This window comes from Mustela erminea, chromosome 9, assembly GCF_009829155.1.
Source record: "Mustela erminea isolate mMusErm1 chromosome 9, mMusErm1.Pri, whole genome shotgun sequence".
NCBI lineage: Eukaryota > Metazoa > Chordata > Mammalia > Carnivora > Mustelidae > Mustela > Mustela erminea.
In genome coordinates this window covers 36,819,488-36,836,273 of record NC_045622.1, presented here as the reverse complement: position 1 = coordinate 36,836,273, position 16,786 = coordinate 36,819,488, and the positions used below count along the sequence as shown (strand labels likewise).

The following is a 16,786-nucleotide window of genomic DNA, read 5'->3' as shown; positions in this document are numbered from 1 at the left end:
TTTGAAAAGACAGCCGAATGATGTCACTTCTTTTCTTTAATGGCACTAACTTATCAATATTTTCCTGTATAATGTTTGCTGTTCATTACTAATTATACCAGACACAGGCCTAAGGTGTCTATAATGTCGAGTCATGAAACACACCTTTTCTGAGTGCTTGAACTGACGCCAGTAACTATCGTACATGCGCTTGGTGGTTCTCTCTGGATAGCAGGTCACTGTCTTAATGTAAACCTTCAGGCTTCGTTCAAGTAATTGATTAACTTCTCCATAATCATAGTCATCATACCTATGGGCCAAAGACAAATAAAAAAATCAAAATTTCTGATTTCTAAGTCGGTATCAAGAGATGTTTACAGTCTAGCAATTCAATACCAAAAACTCATTAACTAATTGTTGTCACAAATATTTCTGGGTGTTTGTTAGGTGCTGTGTCCTTTCCATGGAGCTTTCTAGGCACTGGTGATACAGAGATGAACAGAATAAACGAAGATCTCCAGTCCCATGGAGTTTAAATCCTACTGGAGAAGAAAGTTAAAACATAGACAAGCATGTGATCTGTTGGGGGCTGTTCACTGCTGTGGAGGGAAAGGGAAAGGGGGTTGTGAGAAGAAAAGCTGCGCTTTTTAGGCAGGGGGTAAGACTGTTCTTTGAGGAGAAGGTGTCAGCGGAGAGCTCTGAGGTGGGAGTCATCATGGGGGCAGAGGAAGTGACCCACTGTGTCCCACGCTGCTGACGAATCAAATGCGACAGGAACTGAGCCCTGAGCCCTGGGAGCAGGCATGAGGAGGGTCACAGGCAACCTCGCCCAAGAGGGGTTTTGTTGGTGTGGTGCTGTAGTGCATTCAAGAGGGAATGGGGGATAAAATAGTGAGCAAGTAAACAACACTTTGTCAAAGAGATGGGCTGTGTGTGGGAGCAGGAAGACAAGGCAAAGGCTAGAAGGCAAAGAAGGAGGAAGAAAGGAATTTTTTCTAAAGATGAGAGAAGTCACAGCAGTGTGTATATACTGATGGGAAAGATCCAGTGAAGAGGGTAAAGTTGGTTTTGCAAGAGAGAGAGGGAAGAATTTTTTTTTAAAGTAGGAGCTTGAACTCAAGACCGTGAGATCAAGACCAGAGCTGAGATCAAGAGTTGGATGCTTAACTGACTGAGACACCCGGGGTCCCCAGGAACAAGGAACTTTTATTTTTATTTATAGTTGACATATCATATGATATTAGTGATAGGTGTAGGACACAGTGATTCAGCATTAATATGCTCCACAAAATGCTCCCCACCAATGTAGTTACCATCTGTCACCATACAAAGTCATTACAATCTTACTAACTGAAGTCCCTGGGCTGAGACACTGCACCTCCACGACTTACTTACTTTGTAACTGGAACTTTGACCTCTCGATCCCCTTTACCCACTTAGCCCTCTCCTTCCTCTCCCCCGGTAGCCATCAGTTTGTTCTCTGTATCAGTCTGTTTCTGTTTGTTTGCTTTTTAGATTTATCCGCAGGTCACAGAGATCTCAAGCAGGCAGAGAGGCAGGCAGAGAGGGAGGGAGGGAAGCAGGCTCCCCACTGAGCAGAGAGCCCGACGCGGGGCTTGATCCCAGGACCTTGGGATCATGACCTGAGCCAACGGCAGAGGCTTAACCCACTGAGCCACCCAGGTGCCCCCCTTCAGTTAATTTTTAACCCAAACATATGCTTAGTTAAAAAATAAGAATTAAAAAATCTTGTATGAGCTTTATTTGGTAGCATCCAACATGTTAATATAATCACCATAACATCTGTCATGTATCGTCTTGAACATAATTTATCACAATTGAATTGAATTGTTAGTATTTATTTTTCTTCAAGTAGGTAGTTATGACGTATGTGTTTTAAAATGTGATGATTCAGTGTTAAGTTATTGTCTGGAATGATATATGAGCAAACAGCATAGTTAACTACCATCATGCCCGTGTCTTCTAGGTAGAATGCTTGACTATTAGCTGATGTTTCAGGAAAATTTTTTTACATTAAAATGATAGAAAATACTTTGCTTAGCAAATTGAATTCTAACTCCATGCCATAAAGGCTTTCTGTGACTATATTAGAAAGGAGAAAGTAGAGTCAAATTGAATGTATTTGTAACTGGGCATTTTTCTTTCTGCAAATCTATCTCCATAAATGCCTTCAAAACCCAGCTCAAAAAGGCACATTCTCCCAAAAAAGCTTTCCTGATTAGACCATTCAATCTCACTCACTCATTTACTCACTGTCCTCTCCATGCCAATTTTCTAAATTTAGAGGCCATTAATTTATATTGACTGATAGTTTCATTTCAGTGTTCTTATGTGAGCTTTATGAAGACACAATCTATCCCAGTTTTATTTATACCCTAATTACCATTCCTTTAAAATAAACAAACAAACCAGCGTTTATTACAGTGGGCCGAAGAGGCACAATAAACGTTCTTTAACTGCTTAATTCTTCCAGGAAGGATACTTAAATTGAGTCTGATTCTCTTGTATCCCCCAATGATTACTGATACTTTTTTCCCCCTCCTTAGTAAATTCTCATTACTGTATTTACAGGTGCATGCTAAGATTCCGAACAGTCAAACAAGGAAAAATGTTCTTCCAGAAACTGGAAGTCATTTTTCAAAATCAGAAGTCCACTTGTAGTATTTTTCTCTCCAGGGCTTTATAGCACTAAAAAGACAGGAGCAGAACTTGGGTCAGAACTGTCACTTAGAAATGTTTAAAATGGTCTCGACGACGAACGTACCTGATTCCAAACATACAGTGAACGTAGTTAAATAAAGCTCTGCGCAGCGTGGTTGTGTCAACATCCTCATGGGAGGCCATAGTGTTATAGGTGAGATTGTAGACCATGCGGAACTTCTCATCAAGAAGATGTCCAATGTCAGAATAAAGTCTGTTCACCAGGGAGAACCCATGATTTTCCCAGGTATAGTCCTGAAAGAAGAAATTGTATCCAGTTACCAAATGGGCAGTCTCCATTTAAATCCCATGTTTGTGGGAAACAACTACTGACGCAAGGAAGTGAAGATATTTCAAATGTATTCTAAGTTGACAGGCTTACTAAGAACCCTTCACATCGGTTCCTGGATCGGAGCGCCATGCAGTTTCCTCAGTGGGGTCCCTGGTTGGACATATTGGTGATGAACTCTGGCCTCCCCCTGAAGTCGGGTACTATGCAAACTACATCCTTATCTGGAAGAGCCCCAGGAAATCTGAGAAAATTCCCATGTGACCAAACCTACTCAGTGATACGGACAATTAGCAGATTAGTGAAACAAGTGCAAAGGAGTCTGTCTTAATTCAAACTTCCACTCTCTTTGGAAGCCACATCGCTACTATGACTTTGGCCTCTAGGGGTTTTGGTGGGGTAGCCCTTAGTCCCAGAACTACTGGTATATGATCTTACTACAAAATGCCATTTTATTATAAATGTAACTTTATCGCTTGATTTTCTCCCTGCTCCTTAAGAAAAAAAAAGGGTATGAACATTATACAATTACCATGTAATGTTGCAAGTAACCGAATGAAACCATTTCCTTTTGCCTTCTTAGAGGCGGAAACATTGAAATAATAATTTATCTACTGGGAGATCAAATTAGACTGGGCCAAAAACGAGATTACATAAAAAGATCTACAGACTCTATCAATTTAGAAGGCAATGGACTTACATCTCAACATTTCACAGTTAAAACAACAATATTTCTTCTCTAGTTTCTCTGAGTTAAAGGCATCTTATACCTGAGCTCGGAATGTTGGCAAATGTTCTTCTCCTCGTCTGGCAAAGTCCTCATACCCAAAACCAGGGTCTTCAATATATCGGGAGACATCAGATGTTATAATCATGTCATCTTCAAAATCTGAGGACAATAATGAACAATCTAGAATAAAGGAAACTGTGCATAGAACAATGAAACGCTCCATTTCCCTCCACTTTTTAGCTTTCCCATGGATTTTCAAAGTGACAATATTGACTTCTTGGCTTACGTCTGAATTCAATTTCAGTTCAACTGTGTTACGGAATACTGGCAATCTTAACATTTAACTGTACTTGTCTGGGCAAAAACATGACTCCACTGAAACAGCTAAGCAGTAGCCGTGAAGAATCAACATCCTAGCTTTCCTTATTCAGAAGAGGAAGATGGCACAGTGCTTTGAGTACAGAGCTTAAACATTTTTTGAACTCTTACTTGATGAAGTGGGGTATGGGGAAAGAGAAGACAGGAAGGTGAAAGGTAACTTGAGTGGACTTTAATGTTAAGATAGAATTTGTGAAAATTTAATAGTACGTCATATGGATGTGTTCATGCTGAAAATCAGTGCAATCTCAACCATGTTTGGCTCACAAAGAGGCATTTGGGGAGAAGGTCTGGGAAGGGAATTGGAACAAGGAGGAAAGTGACCTTCTGGGTGCCACCATTATTCAGAGCTGGCTTGGGCACTAGAATAGGAAGGGTCAGTTTGAGAAAATCCATTGAGTTTTACACCTAACCCACGTGCACTTTTCTATGTACATGGAAATAAAAAAGCATATAAAGTACGAAGTAAAACAATGTGTTGATGAGATTGTGATCAGAATATTGTAAGTGGCATTCAGGAAGACTGGAAGACTACAACAATCTTTTAAGACGGCTGACTTCTGCATACTTGATAATATTAAAAATCTACCAATGAAAAATTTAAGAGCCAAATGCATGTTAATTTTGCTTCAAGAAAATTCTCACTCACTTTTTTTTAGGGTAGTTAGTCTGTCTTTATAATTACTTTTTTTTATTTCAATCACCAAAAGGGAATGAACAGCTTTTATTTACCAACTCCTATTCTAGAAAATGAACACAATGTTTTCAAAATTAAAAAAAAGGCTCCTTCAATGCAAAGAACAATATTTTCTTATTAAGAATTTTAATCAATATCAAATAAATGTAATACTTAATAATTAATAAACAACTAGTAAACAGTTTCTAAAACAATTTTTTAGCATTTTATTTACTTACTTGAGAGAGAGAAAGATAGCACAAACATGAGGTGGTGAGAGGGGCATAGGGAGAGAGAGAAGCAGACTCCTTGCTGAGCAGAAAGCCCTACTCGGGGCTCCATCCCAGGACCCTGAGATCATGACCTGAGCTAAAGGCAGATGTTTAACCCACTGAGTCATTCAGGTGCCCCACCTAAACAATTTGATGGCATAAGAACTGGACAGTCCTGAGAGGTTTAAAAGAACAGTTACAATTACAGTAATTCATCCAAAAGATCTAGTAAATTAGTAGTGTCTTCATTATCTTACTCTTTGCTATTTCATGAAAATCCTAGCAATAATTACTCTTTCCTCACAAGGTTGAATCCTTAGGTCACTGCCATGGACTAATAGGGTGCTCGATAATGGCAGGAAAGATCAACTACCCAGGCTATCCAACTCTGGAAATATTAAAGTTCTTACCTAACTTCTTTATTACCCATGATGCAAAGAGACTGACATTTGTTGAGCACTTTTTTAATTTGTTTGTCGCGAGAGCCCAAGCAGAGAGAGTGGCAGGGCAGAGGGAGAAGCAGGCTCCCTGCTCAGCACTGATGTGGGATTTGATCCCCGGACTCTGGGACATGACCTGAGCCAAAGGCAGACATTTAACTGACTGAGCCACCAAGGCGTCCCTGCTGAGTACTTAATATACACCAGGTACTATGCTATATGCTTAATATCAATTTTTCGTTTTATTAATGCAAAAAGAAATACCTTCTTAAGAAATTAGTAAACTAACTGTAAGCTACTAGTAGCACTGTCTGTACCGTAAGAACGAACTACAACGCAAATTAGTTTAGGATGGTGTGGCAAATTTGTGAACTCTGAACTACTTAATCTGATCGGAAGCTTTTAAGTGACTTTCAGTTTTCTAAAGTGAAATCTTGGGCTTATCCCTAGCCCAAACCATGACAGCTGCTTTGTCTCCTTGGGCTGCAGAACTCTGTTCGGGTAAATGGAAACACGTGAAAAATGGCGTTTTCAATGTTCTGTCTCTCCATATTTACGAACGAGGTTATGTTTTCCTTAATTCAGTCCATCACATACTAATCAACAGAAACAAAGCAAAAAAAAAAAAAAAAAAATTGAAAATGTGGTTAGTGATCACCGACCCTGCTAAGAACACTAGGAGTTTTGTGGGCTGTGAAGTAAAATCAAACCCAGGAAGGTGAGTGAGAACTAAAGTCTGCAAAACAAGTTTCTCCCCTGATGTGATCTCTCCACCCACACCGCACAAGCAGTTGATTTCACTGGGCAAATACCGATTCTGGAGTTGACGATCACACAGCTGGTTCATTTGATGTTGATGTTAGTTTCTGATTTGCCCATAAACATTTTCAACTTGTCATACGACTTTGAAACATTTTAAAATAAATAATAATGAGCACCTGGACTCCAACAAGATAGAATTTATCCTATGAATAATATCCATTTATTCATTTTAAAATTAGGAGTCAATCAAGACCTGCCTTCTAGACCATTTTGTTCATAGAAAGAAATGTACACAGGTCTCTCATACTACAGATCCTTTTTTTCAAATTTAAGAAGATCAGTACTCTGATCAACAAATCTAAAACTCTAATTTCAATTCTTTTTTTTTTTTAAGATTTTATTTATTTATTTGACAGAAAGAGATCACAAGCAGGCAGAGAGGCAGGCAGAGAGAGATGGGGAAACAGGCTCCCTGCTGAGCAGAGAGCCCGATGCGGGACTAGACCTGAGCCGAAGGCAGAGGCTTAACCCACTGAGCCACTCAGGCACCCCTCCAATTTAATTCTAACTAAACAAATATTTCCAAGTCTGGACTCAAAGGAAATAGCATTTTGCACATTGGCTCAATTCTGCTGTCCCAAACATAATGCAGAAAACGCTCTATTATAGTAACGGAACAGCCTTCTAACTTGAAAAACAAAAAAAGAGTAAGAGCTGGTTAACTCTTACCAAGCTATGGAATACTACCTCTGTAGAACATTTTAAACATTTATTTTCTTCCAAAGGCTTGAACAGCTATTCTTAGAATCTCCACATGGAATCTGGAGTGCTTTATCACACAGGTCAAACCAAGAAATTCATTATAGAAAAAAATACATTTCTATTTCCATTTTAAAACATGGTAAGGTTATAAAAAGGACTCATGTAGCTACTCCACAGAGTCATTTTTCTGTTACCTTTGTGTGACCAGCAAATGTAGTACTGGGAATGCTGAAGGGTAAACAACGAAATGACTTATTTCCTTGTCCGATTTACAAATGATACAGCCTCTTCTGTCAAAGCCAGAACATAATTTTTGGCGACAACCTAAGACTTGCTAGTCAAAATTCACCACCGTATGCAGCAGGAGTCCCTACTCAAGGATTCAAGAAGGTAGAGGCGGGGGTTCAAAATATATTTTCAAGGGGTGCCTGAGTAGCTCAATCAGTTAAGTGTCCAACTCTTGATCTCAGCTCGGGGCTTCATCTTGGGGTCATGAGTTCAAGCCCCACGTTAGGCTCCATGCTGGGTGTGGAGTCTACTAAATAAGAAAACAAAACAAAACAAAACGAAACAAAAGAAGCTCTCAGATGAGCTTTGATTAAAGAAACAAAATCTATTTTTTAAAATAATTTTTTATTTTTTTATAAACATATAATGTATTATTAGCCCCAGGGGTACAGGTCTCTGAATTGCCAGGTTTACACACTTCACAGCACTCACCATAGCAGGAAACAAAATCTATTTTCAACATTAAAAAGCGACTAAGGGAAATAAAACATTTATATCCCTGAAGCTCTAGTGATGTTCGAGAAGCTCTTAAAAATTAATGTCTAAAAGCAAATAGAGGGGCACCTGGGTGGCTCAGTGGGTTAAAAGCAAATAGAGATTACTAGCCTTAATAAAAATCTTTACATTTTATAATCTTGGTTTCCCTTGAAGGTTCACCCTAGGCTTATGATTTTCCTCTGTCCCATGTGCTCCCTCTGGATGGTTTTTATAAACAACTCTCCTGGTTTTAACGCCCAGTAATATGCTGATAATTTCCAAAATTTTGTCTGGAGTTTAAAAGCCTGTCCTGACCTTCAGACCATCTGCCAGGCCCTCAGTACTGTGGGTGGTTTGTAGACTGGCAGCCTGGCCACCACGAGGAGGAATGAGAGCCATGTGTCCTCTCAGGTCCTAGACCAGACTGAATCAGAATCCGCCTATCGATGAGATTCCCAAGTGACACAATGCAATGGAAGGTTAAGAAGCAGTATACTAGACATCTCCAGACTTCAGGTTTTACAGGCCTCTTAGCTCAAAATGTCCAAAATACGACAGGCTGCATGCTTCTTAAGGCTAGAAATGTTATCATGATAAAGCCTCTGTTTACCTAACCGACCTATGTGATGACATTACCTGCTTCATGATTTATGCCCAATCGCTCCTGTGCCCAGCATCCTGTTTCCTTAGGAGGGGGCCTTGGCTCCATCGATTATTTACCACCAACGCCAGCCACTGCCTGACTCCCTTGCATTCGAGTCCCTAAGACTGGAGAAAGTCTTCCTCAAGGACCCCTTCTATGCACACTCTTTCCCCACTGAGGCTGGATTCAGGGTCCTCGTCTAGGTTCATATACTGCTCACACTCTGCTATGGATTGAAACTGTTTCTCTCCCACCAGCAAGGAGTGTGCCCAGAAGGCGGGGATCGTCTCTTATTTAGCCTGAAAACCTACCCACTACAGGGCTGAGAACATTAAGGGTACTCAGTAACTGCAGAATGGATATTAACGCAATAAGTAAAACACCAAGTTTCTTTATTTGGGATTTCCTGCTGCTTAGAAGCTCTGAGAAACTAGAACTTAATATAGTCAATGTGGTGGATAAAATCTTTCATAAAAAAGACCACAGGGGAGATGATATAAAGGGTTTTTGTTCTTTCTGGCAAAACTTCTGAGAACTACTGGTCAATGCTATGTTTAACATTAACAAACAAGTTATGGCCCAATCAGTTACCCTCGGAATTTATGAGACTGACTGTCCTTAAGACTAAACATTTCTTAAACCAATGGAATTCTATTTTTAAAATGTTATATAGATTGATGACTTTGGAGGGCTTCAGTTTTCTACTGTCAATGCTATTTTTCAAAAGACTTATTTTATTTATTTTAGAGAGAGAGAGAAAAAAGAGAGAGTAGAGGGAGGGACACAGGGAGACGGAGAGAGAGAATCTCAAGCAGACTCCTAGGGGCTCGATCTCATGGCTCTGAGATCATGACCTGAGCTGAAACCAAGAGTCAGATACTCAACTGACTGAACCACTCAGGCACCCCAAGGCTATTTTAATAACATTTACTATGTGATGTTCAATATCTTTTTAGTCATGACTGAAAAACTGTCTAATTCAAAGTCTCTTAGAGCATTAGGGGGTAAAAAGTATCTTTTTAAGACTAGAGCAAAGACGTCTAGATTTTAATACAGAATGAATTCCTTCAAATTCAGTATAAGAAAATGACCTAAATAATGCATTTTTATAAAAACCCAAAGATGTCTCCAAAGAAATGCAAATGCGAGTACAATGTAATTTTAGAACTGATCTGGAAAAGTAGCAGCGCAAGAACAATCCTCCCACATACTCCCCACACGCAAAAAAGGCAGAGATATATGTGTTGTTTTTTTTTAAATTTTATCTATTGAAAGAGGATTTCACTTATCACTTAAAAACATCAGAAAAGTAGAACAAATTAGGTATCTCTATCTAGCTTTACAGGCAACTGCTCTGGCTTCAAATCGCGTTTTATCCAGGATGAGTGTGGACTACAAGGTTGGGAGTCCCTCTCAACTTGACCTGGAGTGTATTCAAAGACGCACCAAAAGAAGGGGTGGGGAACAGCATCAGGGGGCTGTAGGAGGAGGAAATAAAAGGGACATGGTAGTAGAGGTCTGTCAGGGTTGCAACAACTCAAAGGCAAAGACAGTACAGGGCGGGCTGGGGGAGCTCACCTGAATGTGGAAAGGAGTGAAAAGTGTCTCCAGAGACCACAAAAAGACTTTCCTTCTTCTCCTTCTCAAAACGAGTGGTCATTTCTTCCTGAGATGCCTCTTCATCTTCCCTCTCTTCTCGAAGTCTCTTCATTCTGTCCATCAAGGCCTCTAGCTCACTTAGGGAATCGACAATCTGGAGCCAGGTAAGATGGTGTTGGGTGTTAGTAATACCAAGAATTATTCTGGTAAAGGTTCCTGTCTAGTAAATGCCACCTGACTATGTACAGAGGTGTGGACCCTTAAGTTCCTAAGTGGGTTTTCCATTAATGCCAAAGAAAATCAAATGACAGATTCAAACGTTTTCCAGAGTATGATATTTTTGCTGCAGTTATAAATCTAGAAAACTTAGAAGTATAGATATATTTAATCTAGAATTTGAGCATTTGGTATATATTCAGTTATAGTTTATTTTTAAAAATAAGGTGGCCTTATGATTTGTCATAATATCTATTTGCTTTATTATTTTTTCCAAAGATTTTATTTACTTATTTATTTGAAAAAGAGAGAGAGAGAGATTGCATGAGCAGGGGCAGAAGGAGAAGCAGACTCCCTGCTGAGCAGGGAGCTCAGTCTTAGGGCCCCAGGATCATGACCTGAGCCAAAGGCAGATGCCTAACTGACTGAGCCACCCAGGCACCCCTATCTATTTGCTTTAGAAGCCTTATCTTTAAGACGATTCAGAACTTCATGTACAAGTTAAGTTTTTACAGTAGTAAAAGTTGGGCAGAAGTAGTTCAATTATACAATATCCTGTTGAGTCAGACAAACTCTTTCTAGGTATTTTTCAGGCAAAATAGTGAAGAAAAACAAAGTTCAGAACACTAACCCCGAAGTTGTTGCCTGTAAGGGATGCATTCTCTATGTTGTTATCGTTGGCGAGATCACAAACACAGAAATTGTTGACTGATATTAGCCTGAATCCATTGGAGATTTCTGGATCTCTCTCCGGATTGATGCCACTACCAAAAACAAAGCTTGCCAAAGCATGATAATGTGCCAGTAGGACTACAGCGTGTACCAGCTCGGGCAGAGACCAGTTATTTTCTCCAGTTTTGACAAGTTTCTGTAATGAGAAAGTGAATCAAAGTAAGAATGAAAACCACAGAATGCTGCAAAGCAATTTTAGAAAGCATGGAAAATCCACCAAATTTTTAGGTCCATTTATAGCAATCAAACTTAAACTTTTAAAACTCCTTTTTAAAACTTCCTTTTAAAAATGTTTCATGTAATAAAGATACGGCTTTGGTCAAACAACATTATATTCAACCGGCAAAACTAACAATATAATTATGTTGTAGATTATTCTGAATTCCTTATAGGTACCATGGATCCTGTTTCCAAAGCACGCTTACATATTGTGTTGTTTCAGTAAGATAGTTCAGAGAATCAAAGAACACTGAAACTAGAAGGGCCTTTAAAGATTATCTAGCAAAGCCATCCACTTTAAGGTTTTTAGGTAAAGACTTGACCTTAAAAGTCACATAAAAATTTAAAAAAAAACCCAAAACCCTAATTCATTAAGACAACTTTTAGGTGAATTTCCTGATGGAGAAAGAGCTAATGGCAGAGGATAGGAACAGTAGAATTACTACCTCACCTTTGAATAAGAACTTTAAAAGTTTCAAAGCACTTTTTCATATGCTATTTCACTTGATCCTCCAACTGAAGGATGGAATCACAAGTGAAGGCATTAAAAACAATGATGTCTCCATCCCCACTTTCTCCAAGAGCCAATCCCATCTGTCAGCACATCAGAGAGTCTTTCCCATCGGTGTCCTCTCTGTCTAGCTTGGTAACACGCGCGTGTGTGTTCTGCTGCTCCCTACATTTCTACACTTTAAATTCTGCTCACTTCACAGCCAAGCCCCCACCAGAAACCTCTTTGGCTTTATTCTCCATTAACTGCCCTCCCCTCCAACACACAGGAAATTTAATATATTACCAAAAGCTCAGTTAAAGGAAAAGGAAAAATTAATCAGATTCTACCACCCTAAGATAGCTTTCCCATATTTTATTTTTATAAGCATAATTACATAATCAGAGTAACACTTCTAATTTTCTCTGCTTTGCAAACCTGATATTTTGACATGTTCTTTTCTCATAAGGCTACAATGTCTTAGACTGAGCATGGCCTTTATACTGCATAGAAAAGGATGTAGAGAGCTATTTCTCCATTTTTTTACTGTTAGATATTCAAACTGCTTCTAAGTTCTTTTTTTCTGTTTATTTGCTATTATAAATAGCACCTTCATTCCTTGCTATATCTATGCTATAAATAACATCTTTAATTCCTAATGGGATTTGGAGGGCAATCATATTTTACGGACTTTTTTTTTTTTTAAAGATTTTATTTATTTATTTGACAGAGAGAGATGACAAGCAGGCAGAGAGGCAGGCACAGAGAGAGGAGGAAGCAGGCTCCCTGCTGAGCAGAGAGCCCGATGCGGGGCTCGATCCCAGGACCCTGAGATCATGACCTGAGCTGAAGGCAGCGGCTTAACCCACTGAGCCACCCAGGCGCCCCACGGACTTTTCATAATACTGCCAAAGAGCCTTTTCCAAAAAACAGGTAGAATTTACAATGCCTCTGTCAGTCTTTCGAAGAGTATGAAACCGAAAGGATAGACAGCCAGAACTCATCACCTCGAATTTCTCATCTCACATTCATTTCTGTTTCTTTAATTCATTATAATTTCTTCTCTTTTTTAAGCAGCCTCCTGAAAACAACTTTTGCAAAGGTCAGGTATGACTCCCAATGGCCAAATCTAAGTATTTCTTTTTAGTAGTTATCCTATTGGATCTCTGTAGGATTTATGTTTTCCTTACTTCCTCCTTTCTTGAAATTAATCTCCCTTGACTTCAGCAGTTCCACTAAATTTTTTTTGCACCCTTTCTCCCCTGAGATGCACATTTCCCTGTCTTCCTCTCAGTCCACTTCTGCTTGTCTCCAAATGTTGGCTTGCTGTATTTGACCCCAGATGGATCATTCATTCCTTCAACTTGACCTTTGCCTACTGCCAATAGCTATCTGATCCTATTTCTAATCTATCCTTTATCTTGAGTTACAGACCTGTATTTCCTTCAGTAACTGGACGTCACTATCCAGAGTTAACAGTATTCTGCTTTCAGCCCAGAGTGTGCTGTCCTGCTCATGCCTTCTCCCACTCAGGAAGGTAGAAACCTTCCTTATTCTCCTGTCCTTCCCCTCTCCTCCATCTTCACATTCTGCTAGTTAACATGTCCTGTCTCTTGCTTACATACAGTCTGGTCTCTCCTTTGGCTTTAAAAAAAAAAACATCTCTCACGTGGACTACTGCAATTGCTTTATGATTGACTCCCATATTACAACTCAGCTCAAAAACCTCTGATGACTCCTAATTCTTCATCATACTCATCTCCGAAATCTTTTGATCACATATACTACTACTTTTTTTTTTTAAGATTTTATTTTATTTTAGAGAGAGAGGGGGGTGGGGCACAAGCAGGGGGAGGGGCAAAGGGAGAGGGAGAGAGAGAATCCCAAGCAGACTCTGTGCTGAGTGTGGAGTCCTACATGGGGCATGATCCCAGGACCCTGAGGTCATGACCTGAGACCAAATCGAGAGTTGGACACTTAACTGACTGAGCCACCCACTGCCCCTTGATCACGTATACTTCTAACAGTAACAGCTGGGGGCTCCAACCTCTGAGAGTATGTATGTTTATTTATAAATAAACACTTATAAAATACAACATTTTATATAGATGAGTCATACACATGTACTATAATACTAATACTGTAAAATATACAGATAAATTTATTAAGGTATGAATACACGTGGGTGCACACACACAAATAATTTTCCAACATTTTGAAGGATTGCCTTCTGCGTCCCCTGAAGTAAGGTAATATAACTCTGAAGAACATAGGTTTCTGAGAATAAAACATAAATTCTTTAATACAGTACTCACTGTGTCATAAGGACATGCTCCCCATTCTTCCCATCTCCTACCCCCACACCTCACATAACCTTCCCTACTGTAACCTGAAGCCATTAGTTACTTTTCCAACACACAATGTTTCAGAAGTACCCCCCCAACCCCCTCACCCACCTCTCCTTGAAAATTCCCACTTACTCTTCAAGACCTATCTCAAATGTTACCTCTTTCATGCAACTTCCTGATTCTTTCTGTTCATACCTTCATATATCACTATGCTGTGTTTATTGTCATTCTCTCTCCCTCTTTCTTCCCCTAGATTCCAAGCATGCTGAAGGGCAGGGCCCACCTTTTTGGACCCACCAAAGAACATGGCACAAAGTAATGAACACAGGACATAAAAATAAGGATCAATTCTTCTATCTAAGTAACATCTTGTCAAGTCAGAACATAAAGCTGAGGGAAATGTTATGTTTCATATATTCCTAGACAGGTAACTCAATTTCTAAGAGTAGAGAGACTGACAAAAGCTCAGTTTGGTTTAACTGGGCAAATAACTAACAAAAATGTAGTCTAACCGAGAGCATCAACAAAACCAAAGACATGTCTACTCATTAGAAGCAGGGAATTTAAATACCTATGTATTGAATAGTGACCCAGTGCCAAGCACAGTGCCAAGGCCTCACTCTGTGTGCCTTTGAGGGAAGCCCCTTTCCATCTGCAAGTATTCTAGTCAGTTGCAACTCTGTTTCTCAACTAAGCGCTAGCTTCTAAAGGCACTGAAGTGTTCACACCAGTTGGCACATCGCTTTTTATTTGCAAAACTGTAATTTGCAGATCTTAAAATTATGAAATGTTGTAACTAGAAAAGAGCCTGGAACTCATTTAATCTAGGCCCCTCATGTTATAAAGGGGGGAGCTACTGAGGTCCACAGAAGTTAATTTACTCAAGGTCAGGGGTGTGAGAACCCAGGGAGTCCATTGTGTGGTTTATTTTGTCTACCTCCTGCTTGAAAACAGAAATCAACTTTTCTCATGGCCACTCACTAAGGCACCTGGGTAGCTCATTATTGATTACCTTAAGAGGAATATCCATTGGTACTTAAATTTAACCCACAGACTTTCTACATTTATCTTTTCTATATACTGAGAGCCTATGTTGTAAGTTTCTAATATGCAAGTATTTTAAAATTAAGTCTTAATAAAAAAAGAAAGAAAGAAAGGAAAAAGGGAAAAAAAAAAAGGAAAAGAAAGAAAAGAAAAATGAACTCTCAGCCAGAATCATGAGCAAACCTCTTTTTCATTTCCAAACAGCACTCAGTACCTGAATGTGCTCTTTTGTGATCAGCCAGGGTCGGTGTGCGAGCAGCTTGTTAATTTCATTAAGATTTTTCAGTCTTTGCGGCACATATTCCAAACCATTCAACCACTCAGCAATACCTCCTGTCTTTAAAAATTCATCCACGTGCATGTTTATTAGGTAGGAACACTGATGTCTAGCTGCAGCCTAAAACACAAGAAGACTCTGTTGATACAGCAATCGTGGTACATGTCGCATTCTACTAGTTCTAAACCAATCATAATAATGATAATTGATTTGGAGTTTAATAATTTTAATAACCAAAAATTCTTTTCTTACAGATTCCTCCTCCTCCTCCAACTTCTATCACAATACACCATAGATTCTTGAACCAGTACACATAGTCAATATTTGTACAAGCAAATAACTGTCCCAGGTAGGCAATTACCTCCTCAGCCAGAGGTGGGTGAGGATTAACCTCAAATGCACTTCCTGGTTATATCAAGAACATACACGTCCATTTCATGATGGTAAATGACATAAACTACGTTCTATTTAAAACAATAAAATCTCACTAACTTGTATTCTACCCATTCAGAACACACACTAATTTGGGTGCTCCTCTTACCCCCTTGAAGATAACTGCGATTTCAGTCTTATCTGGGCACTTCACCCACTCAGATAAGACAAGTTCGCTGATACCTTCCTGCCCATGCAGTCAAACCAGTCTTGACACTGGGGGTCTGGGAAATCCTTGCAAAGCAGACTTTTCACCGCTCCTTTCCCTAGGCCTGCTTCTCAGGAAAACTGTAGTGTTTCTTCATTCTATTTTTCATATCTTGCTTATCTCTTAGTTTATGATCATTCTAAGGCTGCCTGGGAACTCGCTGTGGTCAAATCTGTAAGCTGGAATTACAGTCTCAGTCGTGTTCATCCGTGAAGAAACACAGAGTGCTGCCCTTTTCTTGTTTAAAACTTTGATGAGAGCATAAACAAGATAATCTAATCAAAGTTGGGAAAAATGAACCTGCGGACTGCCAGCTACCCCTGCCAGCCAGCTGTTCTCCTAAACCACCACAACACAGGGCACTGGGACCAGGTCCTCTGTCTTCTTCTCCAGGAATAGTCCACCTGTGACACTGTTCCTTTCTACCTTTCTCATCCCGATTTATAGTTCTCTCCTCACCCCCACTAAAACATTAACTAGTTCACTAGTTTGTACCAAGTACTATATTTAGTGGGGTTATGACTCATTTAAGAAATTTTCCCCCATTGGTGCTAATGGATACTCTCCTCTCCTCTGGCCAAATCAGTAACATTCTTCAAATAGAAAATGACTAAATCAGATGTCACAACCAACCTGTTTTATATTAATAATAAAAAACAAGGCATCAAGAGGCAAAACACGACCTGTGGGATCTTAGGGATAGTCCCTTGGACCCTACTAGCATCATCAACCGTAGGTGAATAAACTGAAAATTCAAGGAGAAACTGAACCTTTAAGGTATGTAAAGCATTCCAAATGCATCCC

General features: G+C 39.5%; 1 protein-coding gene across 2 annotated transcripts in view; it reads right to left on the bottom strand.

Annotated features, from left to right (window-relative positions):
• SESN3 (sestrin 3) overlaps window positions 1–16,786 on the bottom strand; it is a 74,611-nt gene that overhangs the window by 9,832 nt on the left and 47,993 nt on the right. For both annotated transcript variants that reach the window (XM_032356430.1, XM_032356431.1), the window contains 6 exons: window positions 15,280–15,462; window positions 10,864–11,100; window positions 9,996–10,170; window positions 3,760–3,878; window positions 2,765–2,955; window positions 145–289 (listed from right to left, as the gene is read on the bottom strand). In XM_032356430.1, coding sequence (XP_032212321.1) covers window positions 145–289; window positions 2,765–2,955; window positions 3,760–3,878; window positions 9,996–10,170; window positions 10,864–11,100; window positions 15,280–15,462 — 1,050 coding nt within the window. The remainder of the gene's footprint in view (window positions 1–144; window positions 290–2,764; window positions 2,956–3,759; window positions 3,879–9,995; window positions 10,171–10,863; window positions 11,101–15,279; window positions 15,463–16,786) is intronic.